The 21,709-nt window shown below is 49.9% G+C and overlaps 1 protein-coding gene across 1 annotated transcript; it reads left to right on the top strand.

Moving 5' to 3' along the window:
• The first annotated feature begins 20,022 nt into the window (after positions 1 to 20,022).
• LOC128799252 (olfactory receptor 6M1-like) lies at positions 20,023 to 21,466 on the top strand. The gene is given in 2 exon segments (XM_053963502.1): positions 20,023 to 20,691; positions 20,694 to 21,466. Coding segments are annotated over 2 exon segments (999 nt in total). The 5' UTR covers positions 20,023 to 20,204; the 3' UTR covers positions 21,206 to 21,466.
• The last annotated feature ends 243 nt before the right edge of the window (positions 21,467 to 21,709 follow it).

The raw sequence follows: 21,709 nt of genomic DNA, 5'->3' as shown, positions 1-21,709 counted from the left end.
GTGCCTCACGCAAGGCTCGGGATCCACCTACAGCCCTCAGCTCGCTGCTGGGCTAGGGAGTGCAGCAGCCTGCCAGCACATAGGCTGCACAAGTATTTCCTTTGATTGGCTTTAAATTTACATGCTGCTAAATTAAACTAAATGAGGTCTTTTGAAAGAAGATAGGACTGATTAGTTCCGTTCAAACACTCCTTCATTACTCATCCCTCCATCAAGTCTGCTCCTACTCCTATCCAGGTTTTAAAGAAGTTCCTCCCCTACACACAGTCCGAAATATCTTGCTTTGCTGTCCATCAGGATGGCACATCAGATAGGAGAGTCTTCCCTCCTTGAAGCAACCACTTTGTGCCCAACAAAGCAGAAAACCTGCCCACAGCAGCACCCAACACCAGCTCCTGCCCCCAAAGAGTCTCTGCCCCCAGAAGCCTTCAGGGACATGGAGGGAAGCCTCCTCTCCTTCCACTCTTTCACTGGTACCTTGTCCCTCCACTCCACTTTGCTACTTCTTCCTCTCCCTGCTCGGTTTTTGCCAGAAAAAGAAAAAGCAACCCCCCACATCCCACTGGTCAGTGGTGGACAGGAGAGGGACAGAGCAGGGAGCAGAGGTAACAGTGCACCTGATGTACTTCTGCATCTTCCAGAAACTCCTGAGCAGGGTCTTCCTGAACAGCAGCCTCTACCTCTGAGCCACCTCTACCACATCAACGGGATTTTTCTCATTAATTGGTTTTGGAACAGATCTGGATTTCTGATACCAACAGCATCCCTGAGCAATGAGTTCCCCTGCTTAACTCACAGTGCAGGAAAGCATCACCTCCCATTTCCCCCTTCAGTGCCTCCTCTTTTCTAAACGGTCAAAGAACCACCTCAAGGACCCACAAGCCCTTATTAAACCACAGCTGGAGTAGAAGAAAAGCCCCCTGTTTTCATAAGCCAACAGGTGGCCAGAGCCTCCATTTCTCTCCTGGGACAGGGCCAAGAAAAACCAGGCTACAACCAACACCCAGGCTCCTGAGCTGGCACACCCAGAGCACAATGCACAGCCTCAAACGCCCTCTGCTCCCAGCAGATCTTGATCTTTGTGCCCTTCTGGACAGTCCCACAGTCATGACCTCAGTCCAGCGTGACCACAACACACAGTTCCTTCTCATCTCAGAATGAACTGCTGCTTTTTACACAGGTAACAGGTTTTTGGGTTTGGCTGAGTTCTTTTCAGTTATAAAACAAGTAGCAAAACTGGAATAATGAAAAATAGATGTATCCCTCAAACTTTATCTGCAAGCCTGGAAATAAAAAGAAGGGAAAAAAAAGGAAAAAGAAATTCAACAAAGCAGTGGCTGAAAGCAAATGCACACTCCCAATAAAAATAGAGCTCACGTGTACCGAGGAGGCTGCTAGCAAATGACAGCACAGCCTCTTTCAAGCCTCCAGCCTCCTGCCTGCCTGGCAGATGACATCTGCACAACAATTAGCACTTTGCTTCGGTCCCAGGTAGGCAGGAGGAGCCAACATGTGCAACAGGGGGCTCTGGAGCTCCTGAAGAGCAGCCTGCACAGGCTGACATCTCCTTACAGACAGACACACACAGAGGGCAGGAGAGGATTTCCACATTGAGTGTTCTGTGGACACAACGGATGTCCAGAAACAACCCTTGCAGCCTGTGAAGCAGAAAGGGTGGTCATGGTGACCCCATCTGCACAGGGAATGTTTGCTTGGATTTGAGGGCATCTTTGGGGATCCAGCACATACAGCAGCCAGGCGGACTAGGGAGGCCACAAATTCCCCTTGTGCAGAGTGGAGGGGCTGATTTTTTTCTTAATAATCCTTTTTTGTCAAACAAAATCAGATACTAGGGAAAGAGCAAAGGGTCAGACTCTGAGAAGTCTCCACTGCTGGCAGTAACCCTCCTGTCAGAGGAGGAGATGTTGCTGGCTGCGAGGTTCTGCTCCACAGCTCCAGAAATCCCTGTCTGTGGGAAACAGCAGCCCAGAGCTGTGCTCCCCATTAGCAGGGACGTTCCACTGAGGGCAGAGCTGTGCACAGGGAGCTACGCAGCTCCCACAGTCACAGTGACAGCTCCAAGGAAGCCAGCAAGAGGAGCACATTTCATTAATGCCTCCTGCTGTGCTTTCACATCCTGGCACAGAGCCCACGCTGCCCGTCCTGTGCCACTCCAACAAATCCGCTGGGAGCCTCATCTGAGCTCTGACCTGCTGCTCCAGGAGAGAACACAGACATCCCAGAGCTCCACAGCCCCAACATCAGCCTCTGACTTTGCAGCCAGCTGGAAGCCAAATTCCAGAATCGTTGAGGTTGGAAGAGATTTCCAAGACCATCAAGGTCAAGCTGTGCCCCATGCCCACCGTGTCCCCAGCCCAGAGCACTCAGTGCCACCTCCAGTCCTATCCAGGACACCTCCAGGGATGGGCACTCCAAACTTCCCTGGGCAGCCCCTGCCAAGGCCTGACCACCCCTTACATGGAGAAATTCCCGCTGATGTCCACCCTGAGCCTGCCCTGGCAGAGCTTGTAGGCCATTTCCTCTTGTCTTGTTCCTTGTTCCCTGAGAGCAGAGCCCGACTCCAACGTGGTTCCACCCTCCTGGAGAAGATCCCCCCTAAGCCTCCTTTTTTCCAGGCTGAGTCCCTTTCCCAGCTGCTCCTCACAGCACTGTCCAGTCCTTCCCAGCTCCGTTCCCTTCCCAGACACGCTCCAGCCCCTCCATGTTTTTCTTGCCATGAGAGTTCAGAACTGGATACAAGATTGGAGGTCCCTCAGCAGTGCCAGCACAAGGGACAGGCACTGTCCTGGTCCTGCTGCCACCCCAGTGTTGATACAAAAATACCAATTATCTTTAAGAATAAGCAATAGCAATAAGCTAATCCTTGTTTTCACCTAGGGATGACCTGAGGGAGCAGGATTGGTATTACAGTCTTGTAAAACTGCCTGCAGATGAACAAATTCAGGCCAGGTTTCTGTCCAGGCAGCCTCGCTGAGATGGCAATGGGAGCACCAGCAGCACATCGTGTGCCTCCCAGCACAAAGCACCAGCAGAGCTCCCTTGCTGAGTGCAGGGCAGAGATGGGAACCCTCAGGAACACGGCCCAGGCACCTCCAGCTGAACCACGGCACAAAGACCTGCCGGCACTCGCAGCCTCTGCGGCTGAAGGGGAAGTTTCCTGGGCAACAGCCGCTCAGGGAATGATCTCTAGCCAGAAATGCACAGGGGCTGTGGGATTGGAGAGGCTCTCAGGACAGAGAGTGCACTCACAGCGAGCCAAGATCCCCTTCAAACACAATGTCCTTCTAATGGGTGGCACCCACGGCCAAGCCCACCGTGACAGGCTGGGTGATGTGCAGTGCCACAGAGAAAGAGAAGGAAATGTAGCTGACCTGACCTGCAATTTTCCTCCGCTGAGCAAGAGGGTCCCTCCGGAGCTGGCCGAAAGGAAGTGCCGCTTGCCGGCGTCTTTCGGCAAAAGCGGCGCTCCGGAGCGCACCGCTGCCTCTCCAGTCATCTGGGCGTGAAGTAGCCGCTTCTTCGCCTCCGGCAGCCAGAGATCGCGGTAGCTTGCAAGAGGCAAAGAACGAAGCCGCGAAGAAGCCAGCTTGTGGGTGAAGCTCGCAGACTGCTGCAGGACGGTGGCTGCCGCTCTCCTGCCTCTTGAATTCACTCTTGGCATGCCAATGGAAGGTGTTCCAGGACAACTTTCCTGGGTTTTGACGTAGTCGTCATGCATCCCTCCTTGGAAAGTCCTGCTGCTCTCCAGAGATTCCGAGATGCAGAGAACACGGTGGCAGCTGCTGAAAAGAAGGGCAACTGTGAGTTGGTCAAGAAGCAAGAACATAGGCAGCTGCCTGTGCTTGGCAAGGAGCAGCTGCTGGATTCTTGCAATTGCCTTCAGTGCGCACAGAAGCCCGCTGCTCTGCTGCTTGGTTTTTCGCCTTCAGTCAATTGCACACTACTGAAGCTGAGGCAGGCTGTTCAGCTTTGCTGCTTTTCAGCATCTCATCTGCCCTTCTGCTCTGTGACAGCTCTCGGGGTTTCTTGCCTTCGCCAGGCTGCAACGTGCACTCTACTACCAAGAGCTGGGCAGGAGTGGGCAGAGAGCACGGCCATCTGCCAGCAGTTTGCAGCTTGCCCAGGAAAAGGCAGTGTCCTAGGAATGTGCAGCAAATCCAATTTCTTGGGAAGGTCGGGCTAAGTGAGCAGTGCCGTTACACTTTCTCCTTGAGAACTGGAGCGGAAAAGCTTTTCGCTAAGATATAGGCTGCCGAGCCGTGGGGGCTTTTAGCCTCTCGGCACAAAGCTTGGATAGCTGGTACATCTGAGGGTCCACCAGAAGAACGGGAGGGACACTCGGGCTGCTGAAATCCTGCTCCTTTATTGAAGGATCGCAGAAGGGGCAAACAGGGAGACAACGAAGCAGAAGGGAGGTAGATTCCGAGAGCCCCGAAGGGCGGGGTGAGGATTCTTTTACTGCGTAGGGGTAGGAGGGTTTGGCATTTGAGGGTACAAACGGGAGAAGGCTAAAGGGAGGGGAAATATAACATTAACCAGTGGGGAAAAGGGAGTGTTCTTGGTGGAAGAACCAAAGGGAAAACGTGGAACAGAGAAGATTCTAGGCTAAGGGGCAGACTTGAACAAAAACTGACAGGACAGGGGGAGGGTACAATTCTCTTACAAAAGGGGGTGGAGAACTCATACAACTGCTGTTTCCCATGGCAACCCTAAACTGCCTTCCCCAACCCCTCCTCCTACATCTCCCCCGTTTTTATTTATTAAATAAGCACTTCCCAACATTTTAAGCAACGTACGCCTAAACAAAAATAAAGCAGCCGAGATAATGAACATTATCAGAAAGATCCAAAAGAGTCCCCTGAGGATGATAGCAACCCACCCTGGGACACCCCATTGAGATAGCAGTTTATTCACAGGATCTACAGTCGAGGTCTCAGTCTTGAGGTCGTCAACTTGCTCTCGGATCCGCTGGATATTAGCTTGGATGGATGTGCTCTTTGATGCCAGATTGAAGCAGCACATTCCTTCAAAGTCCTCACAGCCGTGGCCATGGGCGAGCAGTAAGAAGTCAATAGCAGCCCGATTTTGCAGTGTGGCGTGCCGGGTGACTTCTTCGTCCGCTAGCAAGTCGGACAGGGCAGCGGACGTGGCGTTGGCCTGCTTACTGAGCCAACACTCGAGGTGAGAAAGCTCACCGAGGGCCTTTGCTGTGGCATACCACGGTAAAAATATGGATACCGTGACTCTCTTCGTCTTTCCCCAATTGTAAATTTTTGAATCACAATTTTTGTCGAATTGGTTATAGGATCTCTTTTTGCGAGCCAATTTATTTTCGTTTTTCCAATTTAAAATTTGGGTTTTGTTCGGTGTCAGTGTGGTAAGCTGCCCAAGGCTGCAGGGGCCTCCCTGGATTTGGGAGGGAATCCCTGCCCACACCCTGTGGCCGCAGATGAGAAAAACCCCCCTGGGGAGCACCCTGGGAACTGAGGAGGACCTAGATACCATGGTCGAGGTGTAATTGCACCAATTTGCTGCATGGTATCTCCCATCGTGGGGAGATACATCGTGTCTTTTTACTTCTTGGGTATCAGCGGGGTGGAGTTTAGCCATTTGATCCCAGTCTTTCTGGGAGGGCTGGTACCTAAACCTGACACAATATGTTGCCTGAGAGGAGCCCAATAGGTCCAATTCTTGGGGCTCCTGTGGTGCATGTGTCAGAATCCTCATCCACTCATCCCAGGTGTCCACAGGATTAGGTTTTTTTCCTGCATATGGATAGTCGTTTGGCGACAGGGGGACTCCTACCAGACACGTGGATAACGGATTGTCCACACTTCCCATGGCCATACAGAAGTTGTCCTGCTTCAAGGACTTCACCAGCGTGACCCATATGTTTTGTCTCAGCTGTGGGACTATCCAGCTCCTGACCAGTGACAGCCAGATGATGGTGATCAGGAGCATCAGATGTTTCAGAGGTGTCCTCAAGGCGGCAGTCATCCTCAGCGTCTTGTGATAAAAGAAAGCAGAACTTGAATGATAGATTTTCCTCAGTGGTCCCTCCCCAACCTCCCCTGTTTTTATTTATTAAATAAGCACTAAATAAAATTAGAGAAAAGGGGTAAGGATTGAGGGAAAGGGGAGGTTAGGGGGAAGGAAAGGGCACAGGGGGCGATGGGGGGTAATTGGGTACGTAGAGTTCAGCGGGGGAAAATATCTTCGGGTAATCATGACACGTGTGACGATATTGGGAGGAACGGTCTTTCTTCTCCTCTTCTTCCAGGCAGTGGAAACTCCGTCCAGCGATGTGGTGTTCTCGGTGGTTTGCACCAAGGACACGTTGTCTTGCTGAGCTGGCACCTCTACGAAGGGCTTGACATATTTCCCCGGAATCCATCTTGGTCCTTTATCTGTAGAAACACAGGCATACCCTCTCCCCCAGGTTATTAGAGGGAAAGGGCCTTGGATAGCTTTGGATTCTGGGTCCTTTATCAAGACTGGTGGCCTCTTGGCGAGTTGCGCTCTGGTGTTATTGTGAAAATGGCGGATAATAGGAGGGTCAGGCTCCCTTTCTGAGCAGTTTAAAAAATTCAGGACATACAGGGCCTTACATAACCTTTCGGCTGGGCTCACTGTAATGTCCAGGTTATGTTGTTGTTCAAGGAGCCTTTTTAGATTTCTATGGGCTCTCTCTATTATCGCCTGTCCTGTAGGATTGTGGGGAATTCTGGTGGTATGGGAAATTCCCCACTGTTGCGCAAACTCACCGAAGCGCTTTGACGCATAGCATGGGCCATTATCAGTTTTTATGTCAGATGGGACTCCCAACGTAGAGAATGCCATGAAAAGATGTTTAATGGCATCCCTGGTTTTTTCGCCTGCATGGACGGAGGCAAACACTGTGCCGGAAAACGTGTCAATAGAGACATGTATGTATTTCATCCGACCAAACGGCTCGAAGTGTGTTACATCTGTCTGCCGTATCTCTAGCGCTCCCAACCCTCGGGGATTTGTCCCCGTAATGAGGGAAGGGAGAGCAAAAGATTGGCAGCTCAGGCAGGTAGAAACAATGGCTCTTGCCTGTGCTATCGAGATCTTAAATTGTCGCACAGGAGCCGGGGCATTCTGATGGTAAAATGCATGGCTGAGCCGTGCTTGCCGGAGTATGTCTGGTAAGGTGGTTGAAGCGGTTGCAGATATTTGTGTTGACATGGCTAGGAGGTCCGCTTTCCAATTACCCTCAGTGATCTCTCCGGGTAAATCGGTGTGTGCCCTTACGTGCATGATATGATAAGGTTGCTCTCTATGGGAAAGTAGCCAAATGAGATCAGAGAGTAAACTGTATAAATTTTTGTTTGAAACTTCTTTGAGGAGGGCACCTTCGGCCCTTTCTGCTACCCCAGCGACATAGGCCGAATCAGTGACCACATTCAGAGGCTGTTGAAATTTTTTGAATGCTCTCACGACTGCGGCAAGTTCCGCGATCTGGGGGGAACCTTCAACCAGCTGGACGTCAGACTCCCACTTCTGACTGTCCGGGTCCTTCAAAGTGATCACCGATTTGTGGGATCTGCCCGACCCATCGGTGAACACTGTGAGAGCACCTGGAATTGGTGTTTTACTTTTAAACATTCTTGGAGCCAAATGCAATGTATCCTTAAACAATTTATGCTTAGGATAGTGAACCGAAATTTGTCCAGGGAAGCTGTCCAAAGCAATGAGCAAATTTTCATTAGTTTGCAACGAGTCCAATTGATCTAATGAAACAGGTAAGTAAATGCACTCAGGGTCCCCCCCTGCGAGGGTTCGGAGGCGGTGTCGTGCCTTCATTATTAAAGTGGCTAGCAATTCTGCAGGGGTCGTGATCGTCCTAGAGGGCTGGTGTGGTAGGAAGAGCCACTCTAAGATGACCAGGGGATCAGATGCTCTGTTATCCCACTGGAAGAGAAGTCCATGGAGGTGGGGGCACTTACCCAACACCGCAAAGTTCATGGGAAGGGTCCGGACCACACGGTGTGCCTGGCGAGACTTCAGAGCAACAGCAACCCGTTGCAGGGCTTCCCGCGAGGCAGGTGTCAGTTCGCGCGGTGAGGCGAGGTCTCCGTCGCCTCAAAGCAGACAGAAGAGGGGTGACAGCTCCTCAGTCGTCAGTCCCAGGAGGGGGCGGATCCAGGTGATCTTTCCGCACAGCTGCTGAAGGTCTCGCAGAGTCCTCGGATCCTCATTGACGGTCAGTGTCTGTGGCGTCACTGTCCTTCCCGTGATGAGGAATCCGAGGTACCTCCATGGTGCTGAGAATTGGATCTTCTCTTCTGCTATCTGGAGCCCTGCAGCTTTGATAGCCTTAATAGTCTTGTCCAGTGTTGCCTTTAGGTATGTCGGAAGCACAAACTAGCACATCATCCATGTCATGCAGGATGATGGCCTCAGGGAAAAGCCGACGCACAGGTGATAAACTCTGCGCTACAAAAGTCTGACAGAGCACAGGGGAATTTTTCATCCCCTGAGGCAGGGATGTCCAATGATATCTTTTAAAAGGTTCAGCCCTATTCAATGATGGTACAGAAAAGGCGAACCTGGGAGCATCCCCGGGGTAGAGCGGAATGTTAAAAAAGCAGTCTTTGATGTCTATCACTGCTTGCTGCCAGTCTCTGGGGAGCATAGAAGGTGACAGAAGGCCTGGTTGATTGGGACCCATATCTTCTATCACATCCTTAACCCTTCGCAGGTCTTGGAGCAGGCGCCACCTGTCTGTGCCAGGTTTTCTAATTACAAAGACAGGGCTATTCCAAGGGCTGGTAGAAGGTGTTAAATGCCCAAGTTTCACCTGCTCCTCTACTCATTTATGAAGCGCACTCAATTTTTCTGATGGAAGGGGCCACTGATCCACCCAGACCGGTGTGTTGGTTTTCCAGGTCAGGGGTGGGGAAGTGCGCTCTGCAGTGGCCCACACTAAAAATCCCACGAAGGGCTAGGGATGTCGAGGTGGGCTCCCCATTGGCATAAAACATCTCTTCCTAATAATAGTATGTTTGAAGAGACAACAAAAGGTCTCACCGTTGCCAATTGTCCTTCCGGACCTTCCATGCACACAAGATGCCTACTCCTCAGAGAATGGACCGCTCCGCCCACACTGGAGATCCTGCCGCAAGGGGGCACAAGCTCCCAATCACTGGGCCACCTCGCCTGGGGGATGATGGTCACGTCAGCTCCTGTGTCTGCCATGAGCCGCATCTGCACTGACTTTCCCTGGAAAGAAAGTTTGGCATCAATTAATGGTCTTTCTTTACATACATTTTGGTTGAAGAAAACATGTCTCTCTGTGTCCGGGTCATCGTGGGTGTCCAGTACGTAAAGCAAGGCAAAAGGATCTCCTTTCCTTAAAGTAAATGGTGGGTGGTTACAAATGACAGAGACGGTGATCTCCTCTCCTGGTGGAAAACACACTACCTCAGGTAAGATGGTGATTTCATTCGGCGTGTTGAAGGAGTCTTCTAAGATGAGCACGGTGGTGTCCCGACAGTCGTGGAGGGGGCCCAGGAACCCAGCAGGAACTCTCGTCAGGTCCTCATCCTGGAGAGAGATGGTGACGCTGCTGCGGAGGACCCAATGATTGCCCTGATTTAGGGTACCTGTCCGGCGGAAGAGGCGGAGTCTGTCCTCGTGGCTGTGCTGAACTGCTGGACTTGGCCACGCGGCCACTCGTCCTCCCTGATGGTCGGAAGGCTGGGATGCTGAGAAGGGCCACTTGCTGTCGTCACACGGCCCTTCCTCGCGCTCTGCAGCCAGTTTCCTGCTGGCTGGTACCCTTGTCGCTGTACATGAAACTGGTGATCTTGATAAAATGGGTTCCTAGGATATGGTCTTGGGGGGGGCAAGATAGGTTGCTGAATCTGTGGCCAGTGGGGACAGTTCACCTGGATGTGACCCAGCTGACCACAGTTAAAACAGCGTGTATTTTGTAAGTTTATCATGGCCTCTCCCACCCCTTTGCTGACAGCCAGGGCCACCGTGTGCTCCATTGACATTGCCTTTGTGCAAGCCTCCACCATCTGAGAGATGGTGGGCTCGGGGTCCTGAGGTAGTGCACGGAGAATCTTTTTTGTTTCCGAATTAGAATTAGAAATGGCCATCTTTCATAGAAGCTCTGCACGAGCTTCTACGTTGTCTATTTGTCTCTCAATGGCCTCTTTCAGTCTATCAACAAAAGTAATAAAAGTCTCCTCAGGCCCTTGCATGATAGAAGAAAAGTTTTAAAGGGGGGTCTTACCGTCTGGTATCTTCAGGAGTGCCTCCTTTCCCGCTCCTGCTGTGTCCTGAAGCAGCTCCTGTGCTAGTAGAATTTGGTCCTCCGGACTGCTGAACTCCCCTTCTCCAGCAAGGGCTTCCATTGCCTCATCCCCCTCTCCCACCACCTCTGCGAGATCATACTTGCGCAGGAGTGGTTTCAACAGTTTTTTCCAATGAATCTCCCAGAGGTCGCATTAGCAATATACCTTAAATCATGGGGGACTAGCAAACGTCCAGCAAATGTTAAGTCCGGCACATTTTTAAAGAAAGGTGAGTTTCTGCCATAATCTTTGGCAGCCTTCCTTAACTCCTTCACCTCAGCGTATGGAATTTGCTCCCACTTTGGCTCCCTCCCCCGCCGGAGGATGACCGGTGCCGCAAAGCTGCCCAAGTCCCGTGCCAATTCCAAATCCCCATCCTTAATTGCCTCCTCTTTGATCTTTGCCCAACCCCCCCCGACTTGTTGGAATGCCGGGGGCTGCCACTCTCCTCATCCTCTTCCGAGGATGAAGCAGGCTGGGTTAGGGCACGGTGCCTCCCCCTGGCCGGTGGGTCCCGGAGACAGTGCGTCCGGCAGGCCAGGATGGCCTGCTTCCGGCCAGGCTTCTTCCCAGTTCCGGTAGCGTGGGAACCGGCAGTGGCAGGAGAGGAGGAGGCGTGTCCCGACCCACCCACCGAGGCGTGACTTTCTGGTGGGGGGTTCCCACCCACAGGGGCTGGGCCCACTTGGCGGCTGGTCCCAGCCACAGAGGGCCCACCCAGGGGTGTGGTCAGAGGGAAGGAGGGGACAGGTCCCAACACAGGGGCGGCACTTGACGGAGGGGGGGGAGGAGGCGGGGGCGAGATGGTGGGAATTTTCTGGCGTGAAGGAGAAGGAGGGGCGCCATCTTGGGGCTGGTCTTTTTTCACCATGAGGCAGGTGCCATTTTGTCCTATTTGTTCAGTTAAGTCCTCTAAAGAGCAACAGGGTTTCAAACTAGGATTAGGGTCTCTGGTATAGAGGGAACAGGAATGACATGTGTTGGGGTGGCCAGTCCCAACACACGAATGGGACAGGGAGGATCGGGAAGCAGCAGAGAGACGGCAGCAGCTCTGTACCGATGTATGGCAGGATCTGTCTCCCGATCCGCCCTTAGGGGAAGAGGGAATAGGATTGGGGGGGGAGGAACACGAGGTAGGTGAAGTGGGGACCCAACTCTCTCTCTTCTTTTTTTAACAAATTAAGAATGGAATGAAAAAGCGGAAAAAAACGACCAACTGAAATCCTCCCCTGAACTTGTAAATCATAAATCTTTCTCCCAACTCTTCCCCAGAAATCAGGCACCAAAACATCTTCCCGTGTAGTAGCAGGAAAATGTTCAAAAATAAATTTAACAAAAGGCTTTAAATCTCTCTTATTAAAAGAAATGTTCCCTAAAACAAGGTGGGACTTAATTTGGATATAAAATTCCCATTGAGCTGGAGACAGGTGGTTACCCATTATATCAGGTCTCACAGCTAAATCACCGTCTTTGGAAAGGAAAAAAAACAAAAAAACAAAAAAGGGAGGTGAAGCCTAGTCAGGCGTAAGAAAAAGCGAGATAAGCATACCTCTGAAGGACTCAGGCATAAAACGGGGACATCGAAGAGGGGTCTGCTGGAACTTGTGCTGATCCGAGGGCGTTGCCGCTGCCACCCAGCTCGAAAGTCCTTCGGTTATAAGCAGAACCCAGGAGACAGAAGCCTTCCGAACTGAAAGGGCGACTGTCCCTGGAACTGGTCCCGAACGCCGCTTGCAATCCTGGAGAAGGCTGGTCACAGAGCAGGCAATCTCCAGGAGACCGTCAAGGACTGGACCCGCTGGTGTCCGTCCCTGTTCGGGCAGCCAGTTGCCGAGCCGTGGGGGCTTTTAGCCTCTCGGCATGAAGCTCGGATAGCTGGTACATCTGAGGGTCCACCAGAAGAAGGGGAGGGACACTCGGGCTGCTGAAATCCTGCTCGTTTATTGAAGGATCACAGAAGGGGCAAACAGGGAGACAACGAAGCAGAAGGGAGGCAGATTCCGAGAGCCCCGAAGGGCGGGGTGAGGATTCTTTTACTGCGTAGGGGTAGGAGGGTTTAGCATTCGAGGGTACAATCGGGAGAAGGCTAAAGGGAAACGAAATATAACATTAACCAGTGGGGAAAAGGGAAAGGAGTGTTCTTGGTGGAAGAACCAAAGGGAAAACGTGGAACAGAGAAGATTCTAGGCTAAGGGGCAGACTTGAACAAAAACTGACAGGACAGGGGGAGGGTACAATTCTCTTACAAAAGGGGGTGGAGAACTCATACAACTGCTGTTTCCCATGGCAACCCTAGACTGCCTTCCCCAACCTCTCCTCCTACACATGGTAACACAGCGGGTCCACATTGGAACAGAGGAACCATTGCTGACAGTACTGAAACTCATGGAACCAAGGGACATGGACTCACAGAACCACTGTGACACAGCAGGGCCACATGGAACCAAGGAGACCGGTGACATTTAGGAACCTCATGGAACCGACAATCCATTGTGACACTGCAGAAACAAGGAGACCATTGCTGACACTATGGAAGCTCATGGATCCAAGCAGCCTTTGTGACGCTGCCAGGTGTCGTTGAACCGGGGAGAGCATTGTGACACTAGAGAACCTCATGGTACTAAGGATTTATTGCGACACAGCAGGGTCCCATGGAGCCAAATGTCCATTGTGACAATGCAGATCCAAGGAGACCATGGTGACACTATGGAAGCTCATGGAACCATGGGTCCATTGTGACAAAGCAAGGCCTCGTGGAACCAAGGAGACCATTGTGACATCCTGGAACCTTGTGGAACCAAAGCTCCATTGTTACCGTCCAGAACCAAGGAGACCATTGTGACATCATGGAACCTCGTGGAACCCAGGCTCCATTGTTCCAGTCCAGAACCAAGGAGGCCATTGTGACTTCCTGGAACCTCGTGGAACCAAGGCTCCATTGTTACAGTCCAGAAGCAAGGAGACCATTCTGACATCCTGGAACCTCGTGGAACCAAGGCTCCATTGTTCCAGTCCTGAACCAAGGAGACCCTTGTGCCATCCTGGAACCTCGTGGAACCAAGGGTCGGTTGTTACAGTCCAGAACCAAGGAGACCATTGTGACATCCTGGAACCTCGTGGAACCCAGGCTCCATTGTTCCAGTCCAGAACCAAGGAGACCATTGTGACATCCTGGAACCTCGTGGAACCAAGGGTCCATTGTTACCGTCCAGAACTGTCATGTTTTGACACTGGTGCAATGCCAGTGCTCTCATGAAAATACACTTTCTTAAATAAATGCTGTGAGATGTTTATTAGGAACAGGGCAGAGCAGGCCTAAGCTTATTAACAAAGGAAAAAAAACTTTATCAAACTACTCCTACAGAAGACACACACACTAAATCTAGGATGAAGACCCTCTAAAACACCCCTCCTCCTCCCAATTTCTAAAACGACCACCATGAAACATCACCCGGGATTCCTGATTAAATTACCACCCTTCAGATAATCAATACTCAGTTTATTAAGGTAGAGAGAAGTCTCTTTTGCACCATAGACACCACCCCCCACCCCCCCCCCGCCCAGGAAACACAGTTGCCACTTACTGTGTTTCCATGTCACACATGGTAACTGCCTGGAGAAAATCTGCCAGTGTGACACTCTCCTTTCCATGGCACAGTGCTCTGACTACCGTGCATGGACAGACTGCCCATAGGGCTCCTTTAAGGATGCTTTGCTATGGAGCAAAAGAGACAACAGTTCAGCTTCTCATCTTGGGACCACAGTCCTCCCCATTTTCCCCTGGGGCCAAGGGTCCAAGAACAGAGATCATCTTCTTCCTGAAGACAGAGGGCACCACCATTCTCTCTTCAGCTTTCCTCTCTTCTTGCTATTCTTGTGCTGGTGGTTGCTGAAGCAGGTCTCCTTGGGTCACCACTGCATCCGCCTAAAATGCAGTCTCTATTGCAGGAGAATTTGCTTTAGTCTATGGTTAACAAGAAAAGTCCAGCTAAAAGCTACTCCATCATCTCCTCCCACCTCAAAATTTCTTTTTCTAACATATCATGTCCTAGACTGTCTCTCTTCTACTACAAATCAAGGAGGAGTAATATTTTACAAAGCCCTCATTTCCCAGGAAAGGGTTAAAAGTTCTGACTCCCTAAACAGCTGAAATCTCTGCCCAGCATTCTCCACTCCCACACTGAGCATCATCCCCCCTCTTTCTCCTTCTCCTCTTTCCAGGTGCCGTCAAGCTCTCTGTCTCTCTCCCTCTACAAGGGAAAGACAAAAGCATCTCCGTTTCTCTCTACCCTTCTGTCCGCAAAAGCCAGCTCAGTTCCAAACCTTCAGTCCCCTCAGCTTACTTACACAAAGCCACATAGCTTCCCCTCCCCCACCCAGCCCATAGCCAAGCAAGAGAGAGTCTGCACTCTCTAACCAGAAGGAAAGAGAGAGTTTCCCTAGAAGTTCTTACGTTTTACCCTCTGTGTTCTCAAAAGAGTCTCCATACTTTCAGTAGTCACTCCAAGTACCAATATCCAAACCTGACCACTAATTAGTTCCACCCAACTTCCTAAAAAAAAAAATTCACTTCCATATCAAACCACAAAAAGAACCAAGGAGACCATTGTGACATCCTGGAACCTCGTGGAACCAAGGCTCCATTGTTACAGTCCAGAAGCAAGGAGACCATTGGGACATCCTGGAACCTCGTGGAACCAAGGCTCCATTGTTCCATTCCAGGACCAAGGAGACCATTGTGACATCATGGAACGTCGTGGAACCAAGGGTTCATTGTTCCAGTCCAGAACCAAGGAGACCCTTGTGACTTCCTGGAACCTCATGGAACCAAGGGTCGGTTGTTACAGTCCGGAACCAAGGAGACCATTGTGACATCCTGGAACCTCGTGGAACCAAGGGTCCGTTGTTACAGTCCAGAAACAAGGAGACCAATTTGACAGTGCAGAACCTTGTGGGACCAAGATTCCATTTCTATGCAGTGAAGCTTCATGGAACTAAGGAACCAGTGTGACACAGCAGGGCTGCATGGAACCAACGGTCCATAGAGATACTGTGGATCCAAGGAGACCATTGTGACATCCTGGAACCTCATGGAACCAAGGGGCCATTGTGGCACAGCAGAATCTCTTGGAATCAAGGCAACCAGCTTAGGCTATGGAACCTCATGGAGCCAAGGGGCCATTGTGACATTGTGGGGCCTCATTGGAACAAAGGACATGGTTGATAGGACAGAAGCTCCTGGAAACCATGGGACATTGTGACACTGCAGAGCCTCATGGAACCAAAGAGACCCCTGTGACACTGAGAACCTTATGGAACCAAGCAGCCATTTTCACCCTACAGAACCAAGGAGACCATTGCTGACAGTACAAAACCTCATGGAACTGAGGGGCCGTTGTTATACAGTGAGGCCTCGTGGAACCAAGGGGCCGTTGTGACACTGTGGGGCCCCTTGGAACCAAATATTCATGGTGACACAGCGGGGCTGCTTGTAACCAATTGTCCATTGTGATACTGCAGATCCAAGAGGGCGGGTGACACGATGGCAGTTCGTGGAACCAAGGGGCTGCTGTGACACACCAAGGCCTCGTGGAACCAAGGAGAGCATTGTGGCAGTGCAGAACCAAGGAGGCCATTTTAGGAGTACAGAACCAAGGGTCCATTGTTATACAGCAGGGCCTGATGGAACCAAGGGGCCATTGTGAAACTGTGGGGCATAATGGAGTCAAGGACAGCACTGATACTGAAATGTGCTGGATAGAAACCTTCTCACACAGTTCTGAGTATTTGAAAGTAGATATTCTTTATTACATACAGCATGGCAGTCATTTGACTGATCCTACATCCATTTGAGTGCAGTGAGCATCGAGTGAAGAATTTTTTGCAGACACACTGATTACATATTCATGAGCTATCCCCACTTCCTTTGACTTTATTTGACATAGTTGCACCCCTTATCAGAAGTCTTTATGTGGTTCTTTGGGGTCTGTCTCCAACATCCAGTGTCCTTTTTAGATGGCTGTTCCTCAACTCCTGCTTTTGAGTAAGGCCAATATCATTGTTTTGCATAACTTCTGCTTTGTCAGCCTTGCAGAGCAGGCATCATGCTTGTGCTTTGCATGAGTTACATCCTTTATCTGTTTCTCCAAGGTTGTGCTGTTCTGTTCTACTGCTCTCATCAAGTCCCCCCTTTTCTTGAGACTCAGTTCCTTATGGGCACCGGTCTCTCAATATCTCTATTTTGTTTTATAGTGTAGGGCACTATAACACTGAATTCTGATGCAAGCTAAATCCATACAGCAATTATTGTGGTGACCATTATAAACAGATGTTTTAGCCAAACCCAGCTGGGTAACCATGAAGGAAATTTGGTCCAGATTTCTTTAAATCCCCAGGAGGTTTCATCTTGAGCTGTGCATTGAAAGAATTTTTAAACTATAACACTCTGTCCCAAAGTCAGTTCTTTAGCTTTCTGGATGAAGAGAAGAACAGCTGCTACTGCCCTCAGACAGCCCAGCAGCTCTGGCTGACATTGTCTGGTCGCTGTGAAAAGTAGGCACAGCCCTGCTCCGGTCCCCAGGAACTGTGACAGCACTCCCCGTGCTGGGTTTTGTCTCTCACATGGAAAAAGCAGATCCAATGGGTCCATGGGGTTTGAGAGCCCCAAAGCAGGGCCCGCATGAGGGCTCGCTGGAGCTGTGAAAAGGCAGCCCATGCCACACCAGTCCAGACTATAAAGCCCTGCTGAGCTGCCTGAGCTCACACAGAGGCTTTAGCAGCAGCCCATAATTGCTGATGCACAGCTGACATCATCCCACACCCCGAGAAATGCCTGTGACTCTCTCATTGTTCATGGCTGTGGGACTTGCCAAATTGCTTCTTTTCCTTCCTGTCCCAACCTCCTTTGTCCCTGCAGGATTTTGAATCCCAGATAGGGTTCTGTGCTCTGGACTGTTTGTACTCTGTATCCACTTAGTCCCAGAAAATTCCACAATGCCACAGTCTGATCCCTGAACTGCTGCTGAGTTTCAGTTTCAGAGATGAATGCCATCTCCAGACTGGAACAAGACTCCAAAGAGGGTTCTGATGTTTCCATTCCTCCCGTTCTTTTGCCATTGGTTTCCATATATCATGGGGGCATTTTTAAACTCCTGTGGTAGAACTGGCCAAGTCAGCCAGGCTCTTCTCACTGTGTTTGGACTGTCCCATTCAGTAGTAAATAGTTCTTGACTTTCACTACTCCAAGAGATACAGAAAAAAACACTTTCAAATTCTACACTGTCAACCATTTTAATTTTTCACTCTAGGTTGTTATCAAGGTACAAGGATTTGCTGTGGACGGGTGTATATCTTCTACTGTCTCATTTATGGCTCTAGGATCCTGTACCAGCCACTAATCCTCTCCATTTGCCTTCTTGACTGCAAAATAAGTCTATTAAATTTGGATTCATATTCCTTCAACAGGCCTTATTTTATAAATTTTTCTTTTATAAATCTAATCTTTCTTTTCTTTTATAAATCTATCCAAGGGATAATAACCCCTTACAACTTCCTTTTCTCAAAGGGTATTGCTTCTGCCTTACTGGTCCTGCTCAGGGTTTCAATTTGTTTCTCACAGGCTCTGCTTTTCTGGGTCACTGGGGCACCTCTCCAGTCCAGAGTACCAGATTTACTGCATCCTCAAGTGATACAGATGGCAGATGGATCACATCTGAAGATTGGAGTGCAAAAACAGAGGTTTCCAGATAATTAGATTTTGGAGTAATAACCTGCATTTTGCCATTTTAATCTTGATTTTAGCATTCAGGTTTTCCAATAAATTGTCCAAGGAGAGGCTTAAGTAAATTGAGTAGATACAAAAACTGGGGAGTCACCCATTGTTTTCCTAATTTAAAATCAATGGGCTGGAAAAATGGCTGAGTTTCATGATTCCCTGTTTCACCAGTGGTTGCTATAGAATCATTACTCAAGTTTCCTTTTACTGTATTTGGCACAGAGCAACCAGCTCCTGTAGCCACTAAAAATCCTAACTCCTCATTGTCCCAGCTTAGCTGTGACCGGATGTTCTGCTGGGAAAGAATCCTCTGGTCCCCCGCAGTGACCATCGGTGATGGCCACGAGAGGGGAGTTTTGTGTTGTACCTGTGGACAGTCCCTTTTCAAACCCCTCTCTTTCTTACAGTGTGCACATTGATTAACAGCAAGTCTCTTTTCTTCCTTCCTCTGCTCTTCTTTGATGAGCCCTCAGGGGAAAGATTGACTGAATTGTGGAATAACTCACTTTGGAAGAGTGTCCTTTGCAACAGAGCCTTCAACTGCATCAAATGTGGCTTCACTTACAGCTGTTCCGATTGCTTCTGATAATCCGCCTGCCCTGTGGTCTCTGGAGTGTGGAAGCATCCTATGGAATTGGAATTTGCTCAGTTTTACTCAGCTGTGCAGCAGAAGCTGCTACAGGGGGGTCTCTGAAGCAGTCAGAGCCTCCACCCAGGGTGGGGATCACTGCATTTATGCACAAGAATCGGCCTGGGCACAGCAGGATCTGCTCATCTCTAGGGCTGCCCCGAGTCCCCACCTGGAGAGCTCCCAAACATTTCAGTCCCACAGTTAATTTTGAAGGTGACTCATTTGTGCTCATTTTAGAGTTGGTTCATTTTGAGGGATCTTGACTGAACTCAGTCACTTGGTTTCAAGTTGATGGCCTGTCTCAGACCAGGCTCTCCTCTGCTCTGTGTGGACAATGAGATGGGAGAGCCCTTGGGCCAACCAGGGGACCGATGACTTCAGTGCTCTGGTTGCACATGAACAGAGCTTTGTTTCACTGCTTCAGACCCTCCCTCTCCTCTTCTCCCCTGGCATTTTAAATAATCCTATTTTCAAAGTCATCTGCTCTGCTCTTCTCCATGTTGAAAAGCAAATCAAAAAACCTGAAAAGGAGAGCAACAGTCTTTATTGCATATATTTTTCTCATACATCTTTTCTTAGCTGTGTGTTTTGGTTTCAAAACAGAGTAACTTAATTACTTAATTAATCAGGGATTTGAGACTTGAAAAGTGAGTTTCATCTACTCCCCTGCAGGCGCCCAGGAGAATTTGTTTTCTCGAGGCTCCCTCTGTAGCCAGTGGAGACAAGAGAACATTTGGAGGCTGGGTGCTCCCAACTGGCACATAAAACAAAAATTACAAATCTCTTCCTGGCACTTTTCCCTTGCTCTGCACAGGTTCATTTTGGTGCAGACAGGTGACAGCTCAGATTGTGACACTCTGTGTGGATCCATAATAAATTCCAGTCCTCATTAAAGTACTAAAAATCCAAGTTCTACTTGGTCCCTATTCTGCCCTCCCCATTCCTTTCCTGAAGAGACAGAGAGGAAAAAGCTGTGGAAGAAAGCAGAGGGTTGCAAAAGAGATACTTGGGATTGCTTATTTTGGAAGCAACAGTTCCTCAGGGACTCCTGGTCCAAAGGCAAGTACTGAAAAGTAGAAACAAGGAAGTTCAATGCACAGATTGGATGTAATTTCACCGTTTAGTGTTTGTGCTGTAGATGAGAGGTGTTTGGCGCATGGGTGTGACAGATGTTTGCAGTAGGTCTGAGTGAGCTGGGAATTTGCCAGGAATGGGGGGAAATAGCCAATAGCTCCTTAGAATCCTCTGTTCTGGTGAAAGAATTCTTTGGGAGTGTTTGGAGAAGGTAGAAAGAACACAATAAAATCTCTGAGGTCTCTACCTGAAATGGGAAAGAGAACAATCAGGGTGTGAGAATTGTTTGAAGCACAATCTCTGTGCTCTATAGCAAGAGTGCAGGAAAAGAAAGCAGCAGAGAAGGAAGGATAGAAATGTTTGTCCAGACTGTGAAATGATCCCACTTGGTTTTGCCATGTTCCTGTCTCAGCAGGATGAGCTGGAATTCAGCATGGGACCAGAAAATGAAACAGCAGTTACTGAGTTCATCCTAGAGGGTTTCCCAGAGCTTGATCCGAGACTGCAGGTATTTTTCTCTCGGGTCCTTCTGCTCATGTACCTGACAACAGTGATGGGGAATGCAACCATCATTTTCCTCGTGTGTGTGGATCACCAGCTGCAAACCCCCATGTACTTTTTCATCAGCAACCTGGCCTTCCTGGAGATCTGCTTTACATCCTCCACAAGCATCAAATTGTTTGTCATGCTGAGCTCTGGTCAGAACACTCTCTCACTAAGCAGCTGCTTTGCCCAAAACTATTTCTATTTTGCCCTGGGCTGCACAGAGTTCATCCTGCTCGTTGTCATGTCCTTTGAGCGCTATGTTGCCATCTGCCAACCTTTGCTCCATGCTGCCATCATGAAGCCTCAGCTCTGTGTCCACTGGTTGTTGCTGCTTGGGTCCTCAGCTTTGCCCTGCTGAGCTACCGGCTGTTCTTCCTCTCGGAGCTGTCTTTCTGTGGCTCCAAGATCCCCCATTTCCTTTGTGACAACTCCCCCTTGTTCAAAGTGTCCTGCTCTGACACCAGCCTGCTTTGGAAAATAGACTCTGTCTTCTTAGCGTGTGTCGTGCTGGGTTCCTTATGTTTGACTCTGGCATTTTACACCTGCATCCTTTTCTGTGTTCTGCATCTTCCAGCAGCCTCTGGGAGGAAGAAAGCTTTGACTACGTGTTCTTCCCATCTCATCACCTTGTCCATTGCCTATGGGAGCTGCATTGCTCTCTACACGTGTCCTGCAGAAGATGTTTCCTTGAGGACCAACAGAATTGTAGCTCTGCTCAACACAGTCCTGTACCCATTCTTAAATCCATTCATCTACAGCCTTCGGAACAAATCTGTGATCCTGGCCCTGAACAAATCCATTGCCAGGGCAAGAACAAAGCTTTTCCCCTAATCATGGTGCATTTCTGGAAAGCCATCCCAAGAATCTGATGCCATCTGTTACACAATACCAGTGCCTGTGAGTGCAGCCTCCAAACAGGGCTGCCTCAGGAGACTGATGCTCCTGCAGGCTTGTGTCAGGTTAAGAGATAAGAGACTCATCTGCACACCCAGACAGGGCACCAACAATGGCTGGAGGAGAAACTCAGTTCTTTCTCTGCCCTGGCTGCTCCCAGGCCCATCACTGGAGAGCCACCAGCTCATTAGGAGCCCATCTCCAAAACAGAGAAGAGCTCAGCGGAACAGTGGCAAGTGACAATCCAAATTACAGCTCCTGAGCAATGGACACCTTGTCCCAGCTCCTTTCCTGGGACAGCCATCAGCCCTCGTGTCCACGTTTGAAACCCCAAAGTCACTGAGAGCAGGTCACCATTTGGACTAAGGGGATTGCTGCCCTGGCGTGTAGGACACGTTTTGGGATGAAGGAGGAGGAGGAGCAGTTTTGGCTAGCACAGGA

Source organism: Vidua chalybeata, chromosome 23 (assembly GCF_026979565.1).
Source record: "Vidua chalybeata isolate OUT-0048 chromosome 23, bVidCha1 merged haplotype, whole genome shotgun sequence".
NCBI classification, from domain to species: Eukaryota; Metazoa; Chordata; class Aves; order Passeriformes; family Viduidae; genus Vidua; species Vidua chalybeata.
This window is presented reverse-complemented; position numbering and strand designations above follow the sequence as displayed.